Source organism: Leucopleurus acutus (assembly GCF_964270905.1).
Source record: "Leucopleurus acutus genome assembly, chromosome: 6".
Lineage (NCBI taxonomy): Eukaryota > Metazoa > Chordata > Mammalia > Artiodactyla > Delphinidae > Leucopleurus > Leucopleurus acutus.
In genome coordinates, this window is record NC_139149.1 from 46,840,174 (window position 1) to 46,865,258 (window position 25,085).

Below are 25,085 nucleotides of genomic sequence, written 5' to 3' on the forward strand. Positions count from 1 at the left end.
GAAAGTTTGTTCTTCATATTTCTATTATCTTTGAGTTAAAAGTGTTTGTCTTTATAACCACATGTTTCAGTTTCAAAGTAGTATGAATGAGTGTGAACATTAAACTGTTGTATTGTGATAAAATCCTGATGTGGAATCTTAAGCCTAAGCAACTTCAGGTTATTGTGTGGTTACTGCTATTACTAGCAAGGCCAAGTAAAGTATTTTCAGTCACTCTTGAAAGCTATATATTTAAACTAAAGGTAAAAAACAAAAAACTGGGTAGGAGGGGAAAACTCTATTAATCATTCTTATTGGATGACTTCCTGTGATGCTGCCAGTGTGAATATTAGAATGTATTATACATTACATTATGATTTTGATAGATTCTTAGTAAAGGTATTTGGTCCAGTTACCCCAGGAAGTGCAGTCTCCTTGGGATGCTACTGGTCAGTGCTGAGGACCGGGCAGTGGTCAGGTAGGTGACGGCTGCTCCTGCCTAGTCCTGCACGGATGGTGGTCCCCAAGAGTGCAGAGGGGCCGTGTGGTGTCCTTTCCTATGGGTGAGTTTGGGTTTGGTTTATTTAGTTTGTTTGCTTGTGTTTGTGGGAAGGAGTAGCAGCTCCGCTTCGGTTTGTTTGTATATAAAAACAGATGCACTTCACTTTTGTAAATTGGCATCTTAGTTTTCAGCCATTTAACAAGAAACTATCCTAGTGAAACGTAAAAAAGAAAATCACCTTCTTTAACACATTTAGCAAATAACCAACATTTACTGTTTTCTATCAATGACTTCAGTGATTTTCAGTAATTTTTATGTGAAAACCAGCCAGCCTTCTTTGGAAAATAAGTCTATTTTATCAAAACAAAAGATATCTGGTCCAATGGTGGGCTCTGTCAATCTCACCCAGTCTTCTGTTAGAATTATGTTAGCATACTTCCTCTATAGAATACAATAGAAAAACCCCTTCTAGAACATGCTCCCATCTTTTGGTCCTCATGAGTAAGAATGTGAGCGGCATGTGTAGTATGAAAAAAAAAAAAACTCTTCTAGAATCACGTATTGTGAATCCCAGCTGTGACACAAAGGAAATAAAATTCAGTAATACATTAGGATGACAGAAATTTTACAAAGCAGCAATTACAAAGAACAGGTTTTTGGAGATTTCTGTGGTAGCTTTCCACCCTTCTGTGAACATACAGCATATTAGCTATAAGTTTATAAAACACTAGAAAAGGCTGACGGAATAAATACTTACACTGATTTTTCCCTTTTATTTCTGTGTTTTCAAATTGCAGAACGACGGCAGTGAGGATTTCGGGGGTAAGCACAGAGTCTTGGTCCCTGCCTGCCCTTAGAGTTTAGTTCTAACAAGCTTTCCCACTAATGGCTTCCATTCTGGTAAACAACTTGTGAGACAAATGGAGAGTCAACACAACCTCAGCTTTCCGAACTTGAAGTTTTCTTCTGAATGTTTATCAGGGTGTTGTATTAGCTATCGGTCTGTTGTGTAAAAATGTATAGTCACCTTAGCTTAAACTATTATGTGAGAACTTTTAAGAATTCTAAATTGTAAAGGGAGGCTAGTTTGCCACTTTATATGTTTCAGCAAAGTCAACTTGATGTATCTGTGATAATTTATTCCATCTAACTTGTACCTAGGTTTGGACAATGGGGGAAAAATCATTACTACCTTGCAAACTTAAAATCTAACAAAATTGCTCATTAAACACGTCAAAGTGATTTTCTCAATTTAGTCATAAACAAATCTACAATTGTTTTGCTAAAAATTCTCTTTAGAAGGATAACTCCAAAGAGTTATCAAATGAACAGTTATTAACTAGGATTTGTCTGTTATATTCTAGATTATTCCAATCTTTGGTTATAATGGAATATGATCTATAACAAGAATAAATTTGAGCATGGCAAATTTAAAGTTGTAAAACTTTACTTCTCTACAGGTTAAGCTTTTTTTTCACTAGTATAAAAAGGCTTTTATAGTAAAAATAGAAAAGATGTTATATGTGTTACTTAGTTCCTATGTTTTTAAGAATGAAAATAGCCAGTAAATAGTTTTTATAGGTAACTAAGTTTAAGAAGTTTACCTTTCTCCTTCTGTTTTGCTTTTAATAATGTCTGATTAGTATCTACCTTTAAATCATTCAAATGAAATCACAGAAAATATAAATAATGCAATATAAAATAGTTTTATTTTTGATGTGTCTCCAGCCATCGATCAATGGCCATTTTCAGAGTCCTATTTGGTATAAGTACCACTGAAGGAAGAACAAGATTTGTCATGGGACTTGTACGTTTCTTTTTGCTGATCCAATTTTCCATTGCTTCCTTTTCGTATGAATAGCCATCTAAAAACAAAACCAAACCACATACACAAATTATTTGCAATGTAGGAAAGGGAAGTTAGGATTACTAAAATGGGTACAAAAACTCCATTGCCAAGGCCTTTACTGTAATTTAAGTGGTAGTCTTGTCTAGCACCACTGCTCCCCAAATATTTCTGCAACAACATCCTAAATTCTACCATTTAAGATGCATTAAGATTGCACAAATTACCTCGAACAGTGTCAAAAAACTGAAAAAAGGACTGTCAAAAATTCAGATGTAGCACAAAGGAAGAAAGGAAACGAGCCAGGTAGAGGAAAGTGGTAGTGAAGCTACAGTGCCCTGCCAGTGCTGTCAGCTATGTGTCAGATAATGTGGCTAAAGATGGGAGCAAAAAGCTCTGGGGATGACAAGGCAAAACTTTCCGACATGTTGAAAAGTCAGGGAAACAGATACCAAGAGATTATAGAGCTCACCCCACTAAGGACTTGACAGTAAAGGGATTTACTATGCCAAAAAAAAAAAAAAAAAAATTCATTGGCTAAGGTTTTTCATACCATATTCTTACAAACTTTTTTGCATGTGTTAAGGTTGGAGGTTTTGCTTCACTTTTTTTATACTTGTAGCTCTTTCTCTTAAACTTAAAATCTTAGTTCCTAATTACATTTACACATTAACCTATTTCTTTTAATCTGCAATGCATACAACTGTTTCAAACTAACAACGCCAATACATTACTAATGTAAGACTGTGAAAGATTTTTTTCTGGCTCTTTCTGTCACCAAGATAGATCCACTAGGGTTGTCTAATTGAAATCCTGTGTTTGACAATCACTTGAAAAAAAAATTTCTGATTATGTTACTGGACATATAATGTGGTCCATTTGCTTCCCTTTTTATCCTCCCAATTTTTAGAGACTGGTTTGTTTTTCATGATGTATTTTAACATTTAAATGGTTTCAAAGTAAAAACTATAAAAAGTCACATTAAGAGTTTCTCTGTCCAACCCATGTTCTCTCCCTTCCCATATCGGTAACCATGTATGTTAGTTTGTTTACCCTTTCCTTTTGAAAATATAAGCAAATGTATGTGTACAGACACAGTGCATATACATTCTTACATAAAAGTTAGCATGCTCCACACTATTCTGTACCTGGTTGGTTTGTTTTTTACTTAACTGTACATTGCTTTTTTATTCCCCCACAGTACTCCCCTGTATGGATGTATTGATGGACATCTGGGTTATTTCCAATACCTTTTTACAAATAGTGCTGCAGTGAACAGTGAGTGCTATCATTTGGGGGGAGATGCTAGCAGTAGGACTGCTGCATCAGAGAAAATGTATACAATTTTGTTAGAAATGCTAGTACTTCCACAGGAATTCTACCATTTTTTTTTCCCACTAGCAATGGCATTTAGAGTGCCTGAATCTTCCCCAGAGCCCAACCAAGAGAATGTGCTGTCAAACTGAGTTTTTACCAGTCTCTCATGAGCAATGGTATAGTGTATCAAGTAGTTTTATTTTATTATGAGGGAGCTAGAACATTTCTTTGTATGTTTGAGCCATTTGCTTTTCATTTTCCTGTAAACTGACCATATTTTTGGCTCACTTTTCTAGTAGATTGTTCTTTATTTCAGAAGATTTATTTTTGAGATGTAACTGACAGAAGTTTCAGGTGTGCAACATGATTTTTGCTTTTCTTTCTCCAGATTGCTTTGGTTATTTGGAATCTTTTGTGGTTTCATACAAATCTTAGGATTGTTTTTTTCTGTGAAAAATGCCATTGCGATTTTGATAGAGATTGCATTAAATCTGTGGACTGCTTGGGTAGTATGGACATTTTAACAATATTCTTATCAATGAGCACAGAATATCTTTCCATTTATTTGTGTCTTCTTCAATTACCTTAATGTCTTGTAGTTTTCAGTGTACCGATCTCTTACTTCCTGAGTTAAATTCCTAGGTATTTTATTCTTCTTGATGCAATTGCAAATGGGATTGTTTTCTTAATTTCTCTTTCTGCTAGCTTGTTACTAGTATACAGAAACACAACTGATATTTATATATCAATTTTTGTTAACCTGCAACTTTATCGAATTGTTTGATTAGTTATAATAGTTTTTTGGTGGGCTTTATAGGGTTTTCTATATATATTACATCATATGCAATAGAGACAAGTTTTACTTCTTTTCCAATTTGGATGCCTTTTCTTTTTTTTGCCAAAATGCTCTGGCTAGGACTTCCAATGCTATGTTGAATCAAAGTGGTGAGAGTCTGCATCCTTGTCTTGTTCCAGATCTTTGGAGGGAGAGAGTTCAGCTTTTCACGATCGAGTATGATATGAGCTGTGGGCTTGTCATATATGGCCTTTATGATGTTGAGGTAATGCTCTCTATGCCTGCTTTATTGAAAGTTTTTTTAATCATACATGGATATTAAATTTTGGCAAATGCTCTTCTGCATCTATTGAGATGGTCATACGATTTTTATCCTTCATTTTGTCAATGTGATGTATCACACTGATTGATTTACAGATGCTGAATAATCCTTCCATCCACGGAATAAACCCCACTTGACCATGGTGTATGATCCTTTTAATGTGTTGTTGAATGTGGTTTGCTGATATTTTGTTGAGGATTTTTGCATCTATGGTTATCAATGATATTGGCCTGTAATTTTCTTTTCTTGTGGTGTCCTCGTCTGGTTTTCTTAAGAGTAATACTGGCTTGTAAAATGAGTTTGTAAGTGTTCCTTCCTCTTCTGTTGTTTGAAAGAGTTTGAGAAGGATTGATATTAATTTTTTTAATGTTTATTTCATCCATGGAATATGAACATTTTTCAATTTTTATACTTATTTCTTTTGGATTTTGAGTCCAGGTTATGCAAGTATCCCTATTTCCAGGTTATCAAGGAGTTTACCTACATTTTCTTCTGGGACTTGTAAAGGTTTCATTTTTTATATGTCTAATTCATTTGGAATTAATTTAGATATGTAGTATGACAGATGAAGCCAGTTTTATCCTTTTCCATATGACTACTTAGTTGTCAGAATACCCTTTTTTTAAATTCCTTATTTTTTCCCACTGATTTAAAATTTCATGTTTATCATTCACTAAATTTCCAAATGTACTTGGATCAATTTCTGGATTTTTAAGAATTATTTTCCATTAATTTTAAGAATTATTAATTTTAAGAATTATTATTTTCCATTAGTCTATTCATGTGCCAATCTCACACTGTATACTTTATAGAGACTTTATAACATGTTCTAATATCTGGGAGGGCTCTTTGTTTTTTATTATCTAGGTTATTTGTTGTGTGTTCTTTCCAATGGAACCTAATAATCACCTTCTGTATTTCTAGGAAAAAGCCTAATAGTGACATCTTGCTCACGATGAGTCTTCCTGTCTATCAGTGTGCTATGCTTTCCATTTTTTTTCCAAGTAGACTTTACAGGGATGTTTTATAGTGTTTTGTTTTTGTTCTTGTAAATTGTCTTCCATCATACCTTTTAACTGCTTTTTGTTTACACACACACACACACACACACACACACACACACACGAAGGCTATTGATTCCTCATTGATGTAACTTGCTAAATGCTGATTAGCCCTATTAACCTATGGTGCCTCAGCTCCAAATCCATATGTAATGCTGAGGACTCAGCATGCTGGGAGCCAGGATACTGTAAACCACATTTCTGCTTTGCCAGCTGGCTCCTTGTTAAGTCCTGCAATAGGATTTCTCTAGAAGGAGACAAAAACAAGGTGAAGGCTCCTATCAGTGTTGTGCCTGGTCAGGGCCCTTTATCTGGCAGGGGTAACTGGTTATACTCTCCAAATTTTTTTATATTTGCTTCATTGTAGGTACTGCCCAAAGCTCTTACCCTTCCCCCTTTAGAGAAAGAAGCACCAGCTGGGTAGCTCCCCCTTCTTAGAAGCCTGAGTTCTGGTTCTGAGAGACCCACATGAGGTTCTAATAACCTCAACTCATTCTCTTTGTTCCCTGCATCCTAGCGAACATAGATGCTTTCTGCAGATACTGTACCACCTTTTGTTTTTGAGATATAAGTCACATACCATAAAAGCCACCCTTTTAAATATACAATTCAGTGGTTCTTAGTATAATTTACAGAGTTGTGCAACCATCGCCACTATCTAATTTCAGAACATTTTCATCATTCCATAAAGAAACTCTGAACCTATTAGCAGTCATTCCTCTCCCCCAGTGACCACTAATCTACTTTGTCTCTACGGATTTGCCTATTCTGGACATTTCCTATAAACAGACCCATACAACACGTGGCCTTTGTTGCCTGGCTTCTTTCACTTAGCATAATGTTTCCAAGGTTCATCTATGTAGCATGTATAGTATCTGTTCTCTTTTATATCTGATTAATATTCCATTGTGTAGATATACCAGATTTTTAAATTTGTCCATCCAGTGATGGGACATTTGAGTTATTACCACTTTTTGGCTATTATCAATAAGACTGCTATGAACATTCAAGTACAACTTTTTGTATGAACATATTTTCAATTCTCTAGGATAAATATCTAGAAGTACAATTGTGTGGTCACATGGTAACTTTCTGAGGAATTGCCAAACTGTTTTCAACAGCAGCTGCACCATTTTCCATTCCCACTAGCAATATTTCTGCATCTCCTTGCCATCTTCCATCCTTTTGATTCTAGTCATCCTAGTGGGTGTGAAGGTGGTATCTCTTTGTGGTTTTGATTGTCACTTCCCTAATAATGTTGAGCACCTTTTCCAGTGTTTATTGGCCATTTGTATATCGTCTGTGGAGAAAGGTCTATTCAAATCCTTTACCTGTTTTTTCAGTTGGGTTATTTGTCTTACTATTGAGTTGTAAGAATAGTTTCTGTAGGAAAATATACTCAATTTTTATTCATGCAAAGCTGATATATAATGAACCGCAATCTTACATATCACACTGGCCTCTGAAAAATGATGGGCATGTGAAATATTGTGAGTTCAGTGACAGCTAATTCATTTGCCACCAAGCTAGATACATATGATAACAGCATGTTTTTAACCCTCCAGGTGAAAGGGGCCCACTTTTGTTATTAATTTCTTAGTTACATTCCACTGTGGTGACCCAATGGTGTTTTTGTTATTTCTGGCGATCTATTCAAAAAGAAGGTGTACTTCCTATTTTGGACTGAGAGGTATGATCAGGCCTATTACTGTGCTGTATTTCTCCTTCCATTGCCTTACACGGTCTGTAGCTTCTGCTCTGTGAAAGTCGTTGCTGTGTTTGGGACTGCATAGCTAGTAATGGTTTGTCCTCACTGAGAATCGTGGTCTTCAGTATTATATAGTATCCTGTGTCATTTTAACTTTTTTTTGGTCTGAATTCTCTTGCAGGCAAGTATGTAACTCCTTTATTTTTAGTTGCAACTGTCTCATTTTTGTCTATCCTTTTATTTCTAACCTTTCTGAATCTTTAAGTTAGATTATGCTTTGTCAACTAACCTCAAATCTTTCATCTCTTTAGGGATGAGGTAAGCCAAATTGTTTATTATCAGTACATTTGGTAATATAGTTCTGTCATTCTTTTTTATATTTTTATAGATTACTTACATAAATTCTTTCACTGTAGAGCTGGCTTCTTCCATTTTGATACTTAGGGAAGTTTGTATTTTTGATCTACTGGTTTACCTTTACACTAATACCTTTTAAAAAGATGAGACCAATAGTATTAGTGTCTATTGGTTCCTTACTATATAAGTAATATTCAAATTAGCTAGTAGTCTTTTTCTGTCCCTCACTGTCTAAATTTCAAATAGGCTTTTTACTCAGTTAATAATCAGTGAGCTTATTCAACTTTTCATACTCTCTACTCTCCATGTTTAATAGTTCTATGATATCTACATTGTTAGAGCCTATTATCATCTTACAGTATTTTATCACCTTTAATTGAATTCCCTTAAATGAATAATTTTTCCTTCCCTGCCTGTGGGTTGTCAGTTTCTTGAGCAGTAGCAGTGAATAAAATATCAACCCATTCACTCTATGGAGGTACAAGCTTCCTGCTATAAGAAAGTCAGTTACACTGGTCACAGTTTATCCTAAATTTAATATAAGCTTTCTATGATATTATAAAGTAGTGATTCTTTGGAATAATCAACAGTTTTCTACTGGGGTCAAATACATTCCCTGAAACATTTGTTTAACAGAGAAAGTAGGAATTCTGAGTGGCTCTAGAGCATTGCTATTTATATGTCAGCTTTCAAACTGTTCTACCAAAGTTCATCCCAAAGCACTAAAAGGTATTATCAGAGCTGCAATACAAAGCAAGGACCGCTTCCCCACCCACAGACTGTCTGTCTGTCATGTATAATTAAAAAAGCAATGAAACACTGTAACTAGAAATAACTGCATCTGAAAATTTGGGTTTCTTTTAAAAATTCATGCCTGAAGTTTACTATAACTAGAGTTAGCTTATTTGAAATCAAACATGTATCACTAGGGGAAAAAACTGACAATTTTTAAAAGAAAATATATAGTGCACATTACATTCAGTATTAACTAAGTTTGCTTGTTTTCATATTTTTTAAATTGACCTAAGGATTTTAAAGCTTTCAATAATTTTTAAAATTATTTTTGCCCAGACAGTACCATCTGACTCTTGCTATAAACCAAGATACTGAGTTGACAAATCAAGAGCTATACCAGAAAGAAAAAAAAAAAAAGAGCTATACCAGATAGTTCTAGGAAATAAATATTTAATAAGCTCTATTCACAGAATTTTACTTCATAATTATTATTATTATTATATTTTTGCAGTACGCGGGCCTCTCACTGTTGTGGCCTCTCCCGTTGCGGAGCACAGGCTCCGGACGCGCAGGCTCAGTGGCCATGGCTCATAGGCCCAGCCGCTTCGCAGCATGTGGGATCTTCCCGGACCGGGGCACAAACCCGTGTCCCCTGCATCGGCAGGCGGACTCTCAACCACTGCGCCACCAGGGAAGCCCTACTTCATAATTATTGAATATACTCAGATAATTAAGTTGTGATAAGATACCAAAGTAATGACACTTACTTTATTCATTCCATACACTGCTATTTCTAGTAATAAAGATTAAACCCCCAAATTTCTTACTAGATTATACTTAAAAGGTGCTTCTTTTAGTCACCATTTCTAACATGGATAGCTGACTTACAGGTTCAAATGGCTTTGCTCTAGTGAAAAAAGTTCAAGTGAAAAATATTATTAGCTCACAGGCCTGGGCTCTGAATTTTTAATACATCTGTTGTCCAAGTTCTTAGCCCACCGCTGCCCACCTGTTGTCCTGAGAAACAGACAAAGCAAGCCCAACACGCCTTTGGAGCTATATGCCCTCTTCCTGTACTCAACTTCCACAGGTAACACTTGACTGAAGACAAGCATGCAGAAACAAAGAGAAGGATTAGATCACACAAACCTCAGAAACTGATAATAGAAACAACCAGTGAGTATTCCTAAAATGGGAATGAATGTAAAACAATGTACTATGAAAGAAATATTTAATACTTACACAGCTAATTGTGTATCATTAGGCTGTTCCAGGGCACTGTTGCCTGTATTATTTAATCTGTACAACTTTATGAAGAAATGCATGCATGGTCTGAATAACTTTCCAAGATCATACAAGTATGGAAAGACACAGCTGGGATTTAAACCCAAGCAGTCTATGCCCCTTAATCTACATGCTAAATCAGATTTCCAGAAATGACAAATACTGAAATTTTGAAAGAAAATCTCAATGGTGTAGCATTAACACAATGCAGAAGAGATGACTGGTAGGCAAGCTGGAGAAGGTGTACAGAATGAGAATAGCAAAGTTTTTCAGAATTGATAAAAGGCACAGAATTCATTCAAGAAGCAGTGTACCCTGAACAAGAGAAATAAAAATACATATCAAACTGAAACAAAAAATCAGAAACTGACATTATACTTGCACTGAAACAACAGACGCTAAAGAATGTATTCTCTGTAAATAACTGAGATAAATCACCGCTGAAACGGAGCAGGACCCTGTGGTCCTTGCCCCCCGCCCCCAACCATGTACTCAGCCTGCCTTTTGTCTGTGGAAAAACTTTAGCCAAAGAATAAGTTTAATCGGAGTGCAGAAACGAAGGAAAACAGTCAAAGGAGATCAAATAATAATAGTTTAGTCATTAAGCATAGTCAAGGACCTTTAGTTCCTCCTTAAGGGCTACAGATAATATTCTGAGCCATATCCTGTGAGCTGTCTTATAAATACTGAAACCTCCACCAGGTGGAAGAAGTTATCTACACGATGACCAGGCTCTAGTCATAAGCTGCCACAAGAACTGGCCTCAAAGAAATGGGAACCGAACGTGGAACTGAAGATTAACTGTACCTAAAACGATCAAGATGACGCTGGTAAGGCCACCGATGACCAATTTCAAGATGACTGTCAGAGCTGACTGTATTGTTTCTGCCTGTAGCCCCCTCCCTCTGTCTATATACACTCTTGCACCCTAACTGTCGGCAGGGGGAGTCAGGCTTTGGACTGGCATCTGCCCTCCCCGCCAGTTGCCAGCCTCCAAAATAAAGCAACCTTTCCTTTCCTACCAACACTTGTCTCTCGAGAATTGGCTTTCGAGCAGCAAGCAGCCAGACCTGGGTTTGGTAACACTGTGAAGGCTTTAGAGAAAAATCAGCGTGCTCAGATAAGGTTTATTAGGTTTTTACAATTTAGAATGATGAGTTATAAATGTGAACACTTATTTTTCTAAAAATTAACATATTTAAATGTTCAGAAGAGATGGAAAGCTCGACTAGTGAAAGTTGTCACTCCTACTCGCTCCACCCCCAAATTAACATTTCGTTTTTAGATTTTTCTGTAATTCTAATCAAAACGTCAATGAGATTGTCTTTTGTAGCATAACAAAATGATTCTAAAATTTATCTGGAGGTCAAAAAGGACAAAAATTGCACATGCTAATATTTAAAAATAAAGCTGAGCATAATTAAAACAAAAAAATTAAATATGGCAGTGCCTAACAGTATTGAGAATTTATCCAACAGAAATAATTCAACAAGTATACCTGTATATACTATATGACTGTGGATTTTTTTCTGCAGAATTACTTGGCGAAATGTCTTAACAGAGTAAGAGTTAATATATGGAACATCCATACCATAAAATACTGTCCTACAGTTGAGAATGAAATAGTTCTGAATATACTAACAAGAGAATACTATGATATATATTAAATAAAGAAATTTTAATGTATCATCCTATTTGTTATAGAACAAAATTATAAGTGGCTAGAAAAATATCTGGAAGGATATACCAGAGTATGGAAGAGTCTCCACATTTTCAAAATATTTATTTCTGTGTTGCTTAAGTGTTTTTCACCAAGTACATGCTGCAGTCATAATTTAAAAGGATAGATGAAAAAAATACTGTGTAAGAATGCTGAAATACAGGCAGAAACAAGTCTCAGAAATTTTTTTCTGAGACAGTTAATTCAACAGATGTAAGGTATAGGGCTTCCAAAACACCATGGGGAAGAAAAAAGCCAAAAAGGACATGTGATCAATTCAGGAAAGAAAGGGGGAAAAGGGAAGTAGAAGAAAGCAAAAGAAATTGGTTCTGTTCTATTAAAGATAAGACTGAATTTTTAAAATTTAACTGTATGTTTTCCACAGGGAACACTTCTAAAATAACACAGGAAGGCTAAAAATAAATGGATGGTGACTAGCTGGGAAATTATGCTAAATGAAAAAAGCTAATCCCAAAAGGTTATATACTGTATGAGCCCATCTATATAACAATTTTGAAATGACAAAATTTTAGAAACAGAGGACACACTGGCGTGGAGGTGGGAAGAGAGCAGGCAGATGATGGATATAGTTATAAGAAGGCAACAGGAGCAGTCCTTGTGGGTTTTGTCTTCAATAGTGGTTGATACTCAAACTTCCAAAAGGGGCAAAACTGTATACAACTTAATACGCATCTGGGGAAATCTAAATATAAGATTTGTGGATCGCATCAATGTTAATACCGTAGTTGTAATAGTACAGTATCATCTGCAAAATGCTACCAGTGAGGGAACTGGGAAAAGTGCAAGAAATTCTCTCATTTCTTACAGAACAGAGTGTGAATCTACAATTGTTTCAATAAAATAAAATTTAAAAATGAATGGGTGGCACCACAAAGGTTTAAATGAAAAACAAAGGCAATACTAAATGTACAGAAGGCTATGGAGCAACTAGAACTCTCACCCACTGCTGGTGGAAGTATAAACTGATTCAACCACTCCGGATAACTACGTATATCCATTCCTAGGAATACACCCAACAGAAATGCATTTGTACATTTATACACACAAAAAATGATTAAAGGTTCATGGCAGCATGTTTACGATAGCCAGCAATGACTATCAATAGTAGAATGGATAAATAAACTGTATACTGACACGAGAATGAACAATTACTGCTTTGTGCAACAGCACGAACAAATCACACAAACATGATACTTAAAGAAGCTAGACCCAAAAGAGACACTCTCTGTTTTAATTTAGATAAAAATGTGCTTCTCAGCAAAGGAAACCATAAACAAAAAGACAACCTATGGACTGGGAGAAAATATTTGCAAATGATGCAACCAATATGGGCTTAATTTCCAAAATATACAAAGAGTTCATACAACTCAACAAAAAACAAACAACCCAACTGAAAAATGGGCATTAGACCTAAATAGACATTTCTCCAAATAAGACATAAAGATGGCCAAGAGGCATATGAAAAGCAACATCACTAATTATTAGAGAAATGCAAATCAAAACTACAATGAGGTGTCACCTCACACCAGTTAGAATGGTCATCAGAAAACCTATAAACAACAAATGCTGGAGAGGGTGTGGAGAAAAGGGAACCCTCTTGCACTGTTGGTGGGAATGTAAATCGATACAGCCACTATGGAGAACAGTATGGAGGTTCCTTAAAAAACTAAAAATAGAATTACCATATGATCCAGCAATCCCACCACTGGGCATATACCCAGAGAAAACCATAATTCAAAAAGATACATGCACCCCAATGTTCATAGCAGCACCATTTACAATAGTCAAGACATGGAAACAACCTAAATACCCACTGACGGATGAATGAATAAAGAAGATATGGTAAAATGGAATACTACTCACCCATAAAAAAGAACGAAATAATGCCATTTGCAGCAACATGCATGGACCTAGAGATTATCATACTAAGTGAAGTCAGAAAGACAAATACCATATCACTTTTATGTGGAATCTAAAATACGACACAAACATATCTACAAAACAAAAAGACTTACAGATATAGAGAACAGACTTGTGATTGCCAAGGGAGAGGGAAGGTTGGGCAGTTTGGGATTAGCAGATGCAAACTACTATATATAGGATGGATAAACAACAAAGTCCTACTGTCTAGCACAGGGAACTATATTCAATATCCTTTGATAAACCGTAATGGAAAAGAACATGAAAAAGCATATATGTGTATAACTGAATCACTTTGCTGCACAGCAGAAATTAACACTGAAAATCAACTGTACTTCAGTAAAATTAAATATATATATACACTTGAAAAATAAAGTGCTTCTGATTAATGTTAAGTCACAATATTGACTACCCTTCTTGACTTGATTATGTGAAAATTCAATATGTATACTTACGTTTATTTTAAAAATACATAAAATGAAAGAAATATACCATGCAGCTGTTAAAAAAAACAAGAGAGCCAAGACTGAAACGTATGAGACAAAATTCAAGACAAAATACATTAAATGATACCAACAAGGGTATTTTAAGATGATAAAAAATGCAAACCTCCAACAGAGAACAGTCACAAATTCAATTTTGTGAACTAACCTATTAAAGCTGGATTTGAATTCATAATTGAATTTGTGGTTAAGAACTCTCCTACAAAAACCTTCAGGCCTAGATGACATCACTGGTAAGTTCTAACAAACATTTAAGGAAAAAATAATAGCAATACCGTACAAACTCAGAAAATGGAGAGGAAACACTTAGCAATCATTTATGAGGCCATAATTACTTTCATACCATGTCAGACATTACAAGAAAAGTACAACCAATATCCCCTTATGAACACATATATAAAAATACTGGAAGTATTAGCACATCAAATCCAGCAATATGTAAAGAGGATAATTCAGATTCCACACAAAAAATAAATTCAGCAAAGCTGCAGGATAGAAAATCAACATATAAAAATCACTTGTGTATAGAGGAAACATGCCTCAACATAATAAAGTCCATTTATGAAAAACCCACAGCTAACATCATACTAAATGGTGAAAAACTGAAAGCCTTTCCTCTAAAATCAGAAATAAGACAAGGATACCCACTCTTGCCACATCTTTTTTTTTTTTTTGCGGTACGCGGGCCTCTCACAGCTGTGGCCTCTCCCGTTGCGAGCACAGGCTCCGGATGCGCAGGCTCAGCGGCCATGGCTCACGGGCCCAGCCGCTCCACGGCATGTGGGATCTTCCCGGACCGGGACACGAACCCGCATGCCCTGCATCGGCAGGCGGACTCTCAACCACTGCACCACCAGGGAAGCCCTTGCCACATCTCTTTAACGTAGTATTAAAAGTCCTAGCCACATGGGGCTTCCCTGGTGGTGCACTGGTTGAGAATCTGCCTGCCAATGCAGCAGACATGGGTTCAAGCCCTGGTCTGGGAAGATCCCACATGCTGTGGAGCAACTAGGCCCGTGAGCCACAACTACTGAGCCTGAGCGTCTGGAGCTTGTGCTCCGCAACGAGAGGCCGTGACAGTGAGAGGCCCACGCACTGCAACTAGAGAAAGCCCACGCACAGAAATGAAGACCCAGCACAGCCAAAAAAAAAAAAAAAGGCCTAGCCACAGCAATCAGATAAGAAAAAGAAAAGGCATCCAAATTGGAAGGGAAGAAGTAAAACTGTCACATTTCCAGATGACATGATATTATATATAGAAAACCCTAAAATCCCCACCAAAATATTAGAATAAATTCAGTAAAGGTGCAGGATACAGGGTTAATATACAGAAATCTGTTGCTTTTCTATACATTAATAACGAGCTATCAGAGAAAGCAAGAAAAGAATCCCATTTAAAATTGCATTAAAAATAACTAAATAGCTAGGAAAAAACTTCACCAAGGAAATGAAAGACCTATACTGTGAAAACTATAAAACACTGATGAAGGAAAATGAAGATGATACAGAGAAATGGAAAGATATCCGGTGCTCTTGGGTTGGAAGAATTAATATTGTTAAAATGTCCATACTACCCAAAGCAATCTATAGATTTACACAAAAGACCCCAAATTCCCAAAGCAATTTTGAGAAAGAACAGAGCTGAGGTATCATGCCCCCTGACTTCAGACTATACTACAAAGCTACAGTCATCAAAACAGTATGGTACTGGCAGAAAAGCAGACACATAGATCAATGCAACAGAATAGAGAGCCCTGAAATAAACCCATACACTCACGGTCAATTAATCTATGACAAAGGAGGCAAGAAAATACAATAAGGAAAGGACAGTCTCTTCAATAAGTAGTGCTGGAAAAACTGGACAGCTACATGTATAAGAATGGAAATAGAACATTTTCTCATGCCATATACAAAAATAAACTCAAAATGGTTTAAAGACCTATATGTAAGACCTGACACCATAAAACTCCTAGGAAAAAAACAGGCAGAACATTCTTTGCATAAATTGTAGCAATATTTTTTTGGATCTTTCTCCTAAGGCAAAGAAAACAAAAGCAAAACTAAACAAATGGGACCTAATTAAAAGCTTTTGTACAGCAAAGGAAACCAGCAATAAAACAAAAAGACAACCTACTGAATGGGAGAAAGTATTTGCAAATGATACAACTGATAAGGGGTTAATATCTAAAATATATAAACAGCTCATACATCTCAGTATCAACAAAGAACCTGATTTTAAAATGTGCAGGAGACCTGAATAGACATTTTTCCAAAGAAGACATACAGATGGCCAACAGGCACACGAAAAAATTCCCAACATTGCTAATCATCAGAGAAACGCAAATTAAAACTACAATAAGATAGAGCCTTACAGCTGTAAGAATGGCTATCATCAAAAAGACAACAAGTAACAAATGCTGTGAGCATGTGGAGAAAGGGAACTCCAGTATACTGTTGGTGGGAATGTAAACTGGTGCAGCCACTGTGGAAAACAAGATGGAGGTTCCTCAAAAACCTAAAAACAGAACTACATATGATCCAGCAGTTCCACTGTTGGGTATATATCCGAAGAAAATGAAAAGAGTAATTCAAAAAGATACATGCACCCCAATGTTTATAGTAGCATTTTTTACAACAGCCAAGGTATGAAAGCAATATAAGTGTCCATCAATGGATGAAGGGATAAAGAAGATGTGGTATGTATATATAATGGAATACTAGTCTGCTATAAAAAAGAATGAAATTTTCCCATTTACAGCAACATGGATGGACCTGGAGGGTACTATGCTTAATGAAATAAGTCAGAGAAAAATAAATACTGTATATTATCACTTATATGTGGAATCTAAAAAATAAAATGAATTTTTTTTTACTTTAGAAAGTCAAAGGATCTATTTTAAAAGCTCTTGTTACTAATAAACTAATTAAGCAAGTCAAAAAATAAAGTAAATCTACAAAATCCAGTGTGAAGTATCAGGCAATTAAGAACTGGAAATCGAAAGTTTGAAAAGTTATATTTACAAATTTGTTATAAAAAATGAAATACCTAAGGATAATGTTGGCAAAATATGTGCAAAACCTATAGACCGAAACACAAACACTGTTTAGCAAACATTAAGAAGACCTAAATAGAGCTTCCCTGGTGGTGCAGTGGTTAAGAATCCACCTGCCAGTGCAGGGGACACAGGTTCGAGCCCTGGTCCAGGAAGATTCCACATGCTGCGGAACAACTAAGGCTGTGCACCACAACGGCTGAGGCCCGTGCACCTAGAGCCCATGCTCCGCAACAAGAGAAGCTACTGCAGTGAGAAGCCTGCGCACCACAATGAAGAGTAGCCCTTGCTCACCACAAATAGAGAAAGCCTGCACACAGCAATGGAGACCCAACGCAGCCAAAAATAAATAAAATAAACTCAGTTTAAATTTTAAAAGAACACCTAAATAAAAGGAGAGCTATATCATACCTGTGAATTGGAGTTGTCAATACCAAAGGGATCTACAGATTAAACACTATCCCAAGCAAAATCCTTGTAAGCTTTTATACTGCAAACTACAAAACATGCTGAAAGAAATAAAAGAAGACACAAACAAATGGAAAGACATCCTGTATTCACGGGTTGGAAGAGTTAATAATGTTAAATACTCCATACTACCCAAAGTGATCTACAGAATCAATGCAATCTCTATCAAAATCCCAACTGCATTTTTTGCAAAAATAGAAAAATCTATCCTAAAATTCATATGGAATCTCAAGGGACCCTGAAGAGTCAAAACAACCCTGAGAAAGAACAAAGCTAGAAACTTCATGCTTTCTTATTTCAAAACATACTACAAAGCTACAATAATCAAAATAGTGTGGTACTGGCATAAAGACAGACATACAGACCAATGGAACAGAATAGAGAGCTCAGAAATGAACACTCACATATATGGTCAAATGATCTTCAACAAGGGTGCCAACATTACACAATGGGGAAAGACTACACATTTTTCCACGTCATGAAGCTTTCCCCTATGCTTTCTTCTTGGAGGTTTATAGTTTCAACTCTTTTTTTTTTTTTTTTTTGCAGTACACGGGCCTCTCACTGTTGTGGCCTCTCCTGTTGCGGAGAACAGGCTCCAGACGCGCAGGCCCAGTGGCCATGGCTCATGGGCCTAGCCGCTCCACGGCATGTGGGATCTTCCCAGACCGGGGCACGAACCCATGTCCCCTGCATCGGCAGGCGGACTCTCAATCACTGCGCCACCAGGGAAGCCCTATAGTTTCAACTCTTATACTTAGTTCTTTAATCCATCTGAATTGATTTTTGTATATGGTTAAAGTAAGGATCCAACTTCATTCTTCCATATGTGGATATCTAGTTTTCCCAGCAACACTTGTTGAAGAGAATATTCATTGAGTTTGGCAATGCTTTCTTGGCTAGGACACCAAAGGCACAGGCAACAAAAGCAAAAACAGACAAATGGGACTGAAGTCGTCCCTAGTATCCAAAGTGGTTTGGTTAAAGGACCCCCTGTGGATACCAAAATCCACAGGTGCAAAAGTCCCTTACATAAAATGGCATAGTATTTGCATGTAACCTATGCACATACTCCCATATACTTTTTTGAATTTTATTTGACTTTATTTAATACAGCCAGTTCTTAATATCTATTTTACACATACTACTGTACATACGTCAATCCCAATCTCCCAATTCATCCCACCACCACTCACTCTGCTTCCCCCCTTGGTGTCCATATGTTTGTTCTCTACATCTGTGTCTTTATTTCTGCCTTGCAAACAGGTTCATCTGTACCATTTTTCTTGATTCCACATATATGCGTTAACATACGATATTTGTTTTTCTCTTTCTCACTTACTTCACTCTGTATGATAATCTCTAGGTCCATCCACGTCTCTACGAATGACCCAATTTCATTTCTTTTTATGGATGAGTAATATTCCATTCTACACATGTCCCACACCTTCGTTATCCATTTGTCTTGTAGATGGGCATTTAGATTGCTTCCATAACCTGGCTATTGTAAACAGTGCTGCAATGAACATTGGGGTGCATGTGTCTTTTTTTTTTTTTTTTTTGTGGTACACGGGCCTCTCACTGTTGTGGCCTCTCCCTTTGCAGAGCACAGGCCCTGGACACGCAGGCCCAGCGGCCATGGCTCACGGGCCTAGCCGCTCCGTGGCATGTGGGATCCTCCTGGACTGGGGCACGAACCCATGTCCCCTGCATCGGCAGGCGGATTCTCAACCACTGCGCCACCAGGGAAGCCCTGCGTGTGTCTTTCTGAATTACGGTTTTTTCTGGGTATATGCCCAGTAGTGGGATTGCTGGGTCATATGGTAATTTTAGTTTTTTTAAGGAACCTCCATACTGTTCTCCACAGTGGCTGTATCAATTTACATTCCCACCAACAGTGCAAGGGGGTTCCCTTTTCTCCACACCCTCTCCAGCCTTTGTAGTTTGCAAATTTTCTGATGACGGCCATTCTGACTGGTGTGAGGTGATACCTCATTGTAGTTTTGATTTGCATTTCTCTAATAATTAGAGATGTTGAGCAGCTTTTCATGTGCCTCTTGGCCATCTGTATGTCTTCTTTGGAGAAATGCCTATTTAGGTATTCTGTGCTTTTGATTGGGTTGTTTGTTTTTTTAATATTGAGCTACATGAGCTGTTTATATATTTTGGAGATTAATCCTTTGTCCTTTGACTCATTTGCAAATATTTTCTCCCATTCTGAGGGTTGCCTTTTCGTCTTCTTTATAGGTTCCTTTGCCATGCAAAAGCTTTTAAGTTTCATTAGGTTCCATTTATTTTTGTTTTTATTTCCATTAATCTAGGGCTTTCTATCCTGTTCCATTGATCTGTATTTCTGTTTTTCTGCCAGTACCATACTGTCTTGAATACTGTAGCTTTGTAGTATAGTCTGAAGTCAGCAGTCTGATTCCACCAGCTCTGTTTTCTTCCCTCAAGATTGCTTCGGCTATTCAGGGTCTTTTGTGTCTCCATACAGATTTTAAGATTTTTTCATCTAGTTTTGTAAAAAAATGCCATTGGTAATTTGATAGGGATTGCACTTAATCTGTAGATGTCTCTGGGTAGTATAGTCATTTTCACAATATTGATTCTTCCAATCCAAGAACACAGTATATCACTCCATCTGTTTGTGTCATCTTTGATATATTTCATCAGTGTGTCATAGTTTTCTGAGTGCACGTCTTTTACCTCCGTAGGTAGGTTTATTCCTAGGTATTTTATTCTTTTTGTTGCAGTGGTGAACAGGACTGTTTAATTTCTCTTTCTGATCTTTCGTTGTTAGTGTACAGGAATGCAAGAGATTACTGTATATTACTTTTGTATCCTACAACTTTACCAAATTCGTTAATTAGCTCTAGTAGTTTTCTAGTGGCATCGTTACCATTCTCTATGTATAGTATCATGTCATTGGCAAACAGTGACAGTTTTACTTCTTCTTTTCCAATTTGTATTCATTTCATTCTTTTTCTTCTCTGATTGCCATGGCTTGCCATGGCTAGGCCTTCCAAAACTATGTTGAATAATAGTGGCGAGAGTGGACATCCTTGTCTTGTTCCTGATTTTAGAGGAAATGCTTTCAGTTTTTCACCATTGAGAATGATATTTACTGTGGGTTTGTCATATATGGCCTTTATTATGTTGAGGTAGGTTCCCTCTATGGCCACCTTCCGGAGAGTTTTATCATAAATGGTGTTTAATTTTGTCAAAAGCTTTTCCTGCATCTATTGAGATGACCATATGATTTTTACTCCTCAATTTGTTAATATAGTGTATCCCACTGATTGACTTGCATATACTGAAAAATCCTTGCATCCCTGGGATAAATCCCACTTGATCATGGTATATGATCCTTTTAATGTGTTATTGAATTTTGTTTCCTAGTATTTTGTTGAGGATTTTTGATTCTATATTCATCAGTGATGTTGGTCTGTAATTTTCTTTTTTTGTAGTATCTTTGTCTCGTTTTGATATCAGGGTGATGGTGGCCTCATAGAATGAGTTTTGGAATGTTCCTTCCTCTGCAATTTTTTGGAAAAGTTTGAGAAGGATGGGTGTTAGGTCTTCTCTAAATGTTTGATAGAATACACCTGTGAAGCCATCTGGTGCTGGACTTTTGTTTGTTGGAAGATTTTTAGTCACAGTTTCAATTTCATTACTTGTGATTGGTCTGTTCATATTTTCTATTTCTTCCTGGTTCAGTCTTGGAAGGTTATACCTTTCTAAGAATTTGTCCATTTCTTCCAGGTTGTCCATTTTATTGGCATAGAGTTGCTTGTAGTAGTCTCTTAGGATGTTTTGTATTTCTGTGGCGTCTAACTTCTCCTTTTTCATTTCTAATTTTATTGAGTCCTCTCTCTCTTTTTCTTGATGAGTCTGGCTAATGCTTTATCAACTTTGTTTATCTTCTCAAAGAACCAACTTTTAGTTTTACTGATCATTGCTATTCTTTGTTTCTACTTCATTTATTTCTGCTCTGATCTTTACGATTTTTTCCTTCTACTAACTTTAGGTTTTGTTTGTTCTTTCTCTAGTTCCTTTCGGTGTAAGGTTAGATTGTTTATTTGAGATTTTTCTTGTTTCTTGAGGTAAGCTTGTATTGCTATACACTTGCTTCTTAGAACTGCTTTTGCTGCATCCCATAGGCTTTGGATCATCGTGTTTCTGTTGTCATTTATCTCTAGGTATTTTCTGATTTCCTCTTTGATTTCTTCAGTGATTTCTTGGTTATTTAGTAACGTATTGTTTAGCCTCCACGTGTTTGTGTTTTTTACGGTTTTTTTCCCCTGTAATTGAATTCTAATCTCATAGCGTTGTGGTCGGAAAAGATGCTTGACATGATTTCAATTTTCTTAAATTTACTGCGGCTTGATTTTTGACCCAAGATGTGATCTATCCTGGAGAATGTTCTGTGTGCACTTGAAAAGAAAGTGTAATCTGCTGTTTTTGGATGGAATGTCCTATATATATCAATTAAATCTATCTGGTCTGTTGTGTCATTTAAATTTAGGGTTCCCTTATTAATTTTATGGCTGGATGATCTGTCCATTGTTGTAAGTGAGGTGTTAAAGTCCCCCACTAGTATTGTGTTACTGTAGATTTCCTCCTTGATAGCTGTTAGCACCTGCCTTATGCACTGAGGTGCTCTTATGTTGGGTGCATATATATTTATAATTGTTATATCTTCTTCTTGGATTGATCCCTTGATCATTATGTAGTGTCCTTCCTTGTCTCTTGTAACATCTTTAAAGCCTATTTTATCTGATACGAGTATTGCTACTCCAGCTTTCTCTTGATTTCCATTTGCATGGAATATATTTTTCCATCCCCTCACTTTCAGTCTATATGTGTCCCTAGGTCTGAAGTGGGTCTCTTGTAGATAGCATATATATGGGTCTTGTTTTTGTATCCATTCAGCAAGCCTGTGTCTTTTGGTTGGAGCATTTAATCCATTCACGTTTAAAGTAATTATCAATACATATGTTCCTATCACCATTTTCTTAACAGTTTTGGGTTTGTTTTCCTAGATTCTTTTCTTCTCTTGTGTTTCCAGAAGTTCCTTTAGCATTTGCTGTAGAGCTGGTTTGGTGGTGCTGAATTCTCTTAGCTTTTCCTTGTCTGTAAAGGTTTTGATTTCTCCATCAAATCTGAATGAGATCCTTGCTGGGTAGAGTAATCTTGGTTGTAGGTTGTTCCCTTTCATCACTTTAAATATATCTTGTCACTCCCTTCTGGCTTGTAGAGTTTCTGCTGAGAAATCAGCTGTTAACCTTAGAGTTCCCTTGCATGTTACTTGTCGTTTTTCCCTTGTTGCTTTTAATAATTTTTCTTTATTTTTTGTCAGTTTGATTACTATGTGTCTCAGTGTGTTTCTCCTTGTGTTTATGCTGCCTGGGACTCTCTGTGCTTCCTGGACTTGGGTGGCTATTTCCTTTTCCATGTTAGGGAGGTTTTCAACTATAATCTCTTCAAATCTTTTCTCAGGTCCTTTCTCTCTCTCTTCTCCTTCTGGCACCCCTATAATGCAAATGTTGGTACGTTTAATATCCCAGAGATCTCTTTGGCTGTGTTGATTTCTTTTCATTCTTTTTTCTTTATTATGTTCCACAGCAGTGAATCCCACCATTCTGTCTTCCAGGTCACTTATCCGTTCTTCTGCCTCAGTTATTCTGCTATTGATTCCTTCTAGTGTATTTTTCATTTCAGTTATTGTATTGTTCATCTCTGTTTGTTTGTTCTTTAATTTTTCTAGGTGTTTATTCTTCAATTCTTCTAGGTCTTTGTTAAATATTTCTAACATCTTCTTGATCTTTGCCTCCATTCTTTTTCCAAGGTCCTGGATCTTCACTATCATTATTCTTAATTCCTTTTCTGGAAGGTTGCCTATCTCCAACTTCATTTAGTTGTTCTTCTGGGGTTTTATGTTGTTCCTTCAACTGGTACATAGTCCTCTGCCTTTTCATTTTGTCTATCTTTCTGTGAAAGGGGATTTCGTTCCACAGACTGCAGGATTGTTGTAGTTCTTGCTTCTTCTGTCTGCCCTCTGTTGGATGAGGCTATCTAAGAGGCTTGTGGAAGCTTCCTGATGGGACGGACTGGTGGTGGGTATAGTTGGGTGTTGCTCTGGTGGGCAAAGCTCAGTAAAACTTTAATCTGCTTGTCTGCTGATGGGTGGGGCTGAGTTCCCCCCCACCCCCCCCCCCGTTGGTTGTTTGGCCTGAGGCAACCCAGCACTGGAGGCTATGGGCTCTTTGGTGGGGCTAATGGAGTACTTCCCAGAACTTCTGCTGCCAGTGTCCTTGTCCCCACAGTGGGCCACAGCCACCCCCTGCCTCTGCAAGGGACCCTCCAACAACAGCATGCAGGCCTGGCTTAGTCTCCTATGGGGTCACTGCTCCTTCCACCTGGGTCCCGATGTGCACACTACCCTGTGTGTGCCCTTCAAGAGTGAAGTCTCTGTTTCCCCCAGTCCTGTCAAAGTCCTGCAATCAAATCCCGCTAGCCTTCAAAGTCTGATTCTCTGGGAATTCCTCCTCCTGTGCCAGACCCCCAGTTGGGAAGCCTGACATGGGGCTCAGAACCTTCACTCCAGTGGATGGACCTCTGTGGTATAACTGTTCTCCAGTTTTTGAGTCACCTACCCAGCGGTTATGGGATTTGAATTTATTGTGATTGAGCCCCTCCTACCGTCTCATTGCAGCTTCTCCTTTGTCTTTGGATGTGATGTATCTTTTTGGTGAGTTCCGGTGTCTTCCTGTCGATTACTGTTCAGCAGTTAGTTGTGATTCCAGTGCTGTCATAAGAGGGAGTGAGCACACATCCTTCTACTCCACCATCTTGAACCAATCTCCCCTCCCATATACTTTAAATCATCTCTAGATTACTTATAATACCCAGTAGAATGTAAATGCTATTTAAATAGATGTCAGCGTGCAGAAAATTCAAGATTTGCTTTTTGAAACTTTCTGGAATTTGGGGGGAAGCTGTGGATACAGAGGGCTGACTGTACATCAAACTTAAAAACTTCTCCGCAGCAAAAGAAACAATCAACAGAGTGGAAAGGCAACCTACAGAGAAATATCTGCAAACCATATATGTGGTAAGTTAATACCTAAAACATATAAAGCATTCCTAGGGCTCAACAAAAAAAAATAAACCACCTCATTTTTTAAATATGCAAAGGTCTTGAATAGACATTTCTCCAAAGAAGATGTACAAATGGCCAACAAGCATATGAAAAGGTGCTCAACATCACAAATCATTAGGAAAATGCAAATCAGAACTACAATGAGAAATCACCTCACACCCATTAGGATAGTCACTATCAAAACAAAACAAAACAAAAACCAGAAAATAACTAGTGTTGGTGAGAATGCAGAAAAATAAGAACCCTCGTGCATTGTTGGCAGTAATGTAAAATGGTGCCGCCACTATAAAAGATAGTATGGAGGCTCGTCAAAAAAATTAAAAATAGAATT

General features: G+C 37.0%; 1 protein-coding gene across 1 annotated transcript in view; it reads right to left on the minus strand.

Annotated features, from left to right (window-relative positions):
• Positions 1-1,928: 1,928 nt before the first annotated feature.
• The window catches only part of WDSUB1 (WD repeat, sterile alpha motif and U-box domain containing 1), a 76,698-nt gene continuing 53,541 nt past the window's right edge, over positions 1,929-25,085 (minus strand). Inside the window, exon 11 of the mRNA XM_082841727.1 lies at positions 1,929-2,346. Within this exon, the coding sequence (XP_082697853.1) occupies positions 2,189-2,346 (158 nt within the window). The 3' untranslated portion in view covers positions 1,929-2,188. The remainder of the gene's footprint in view (positions 2,347-25,085) is intronic.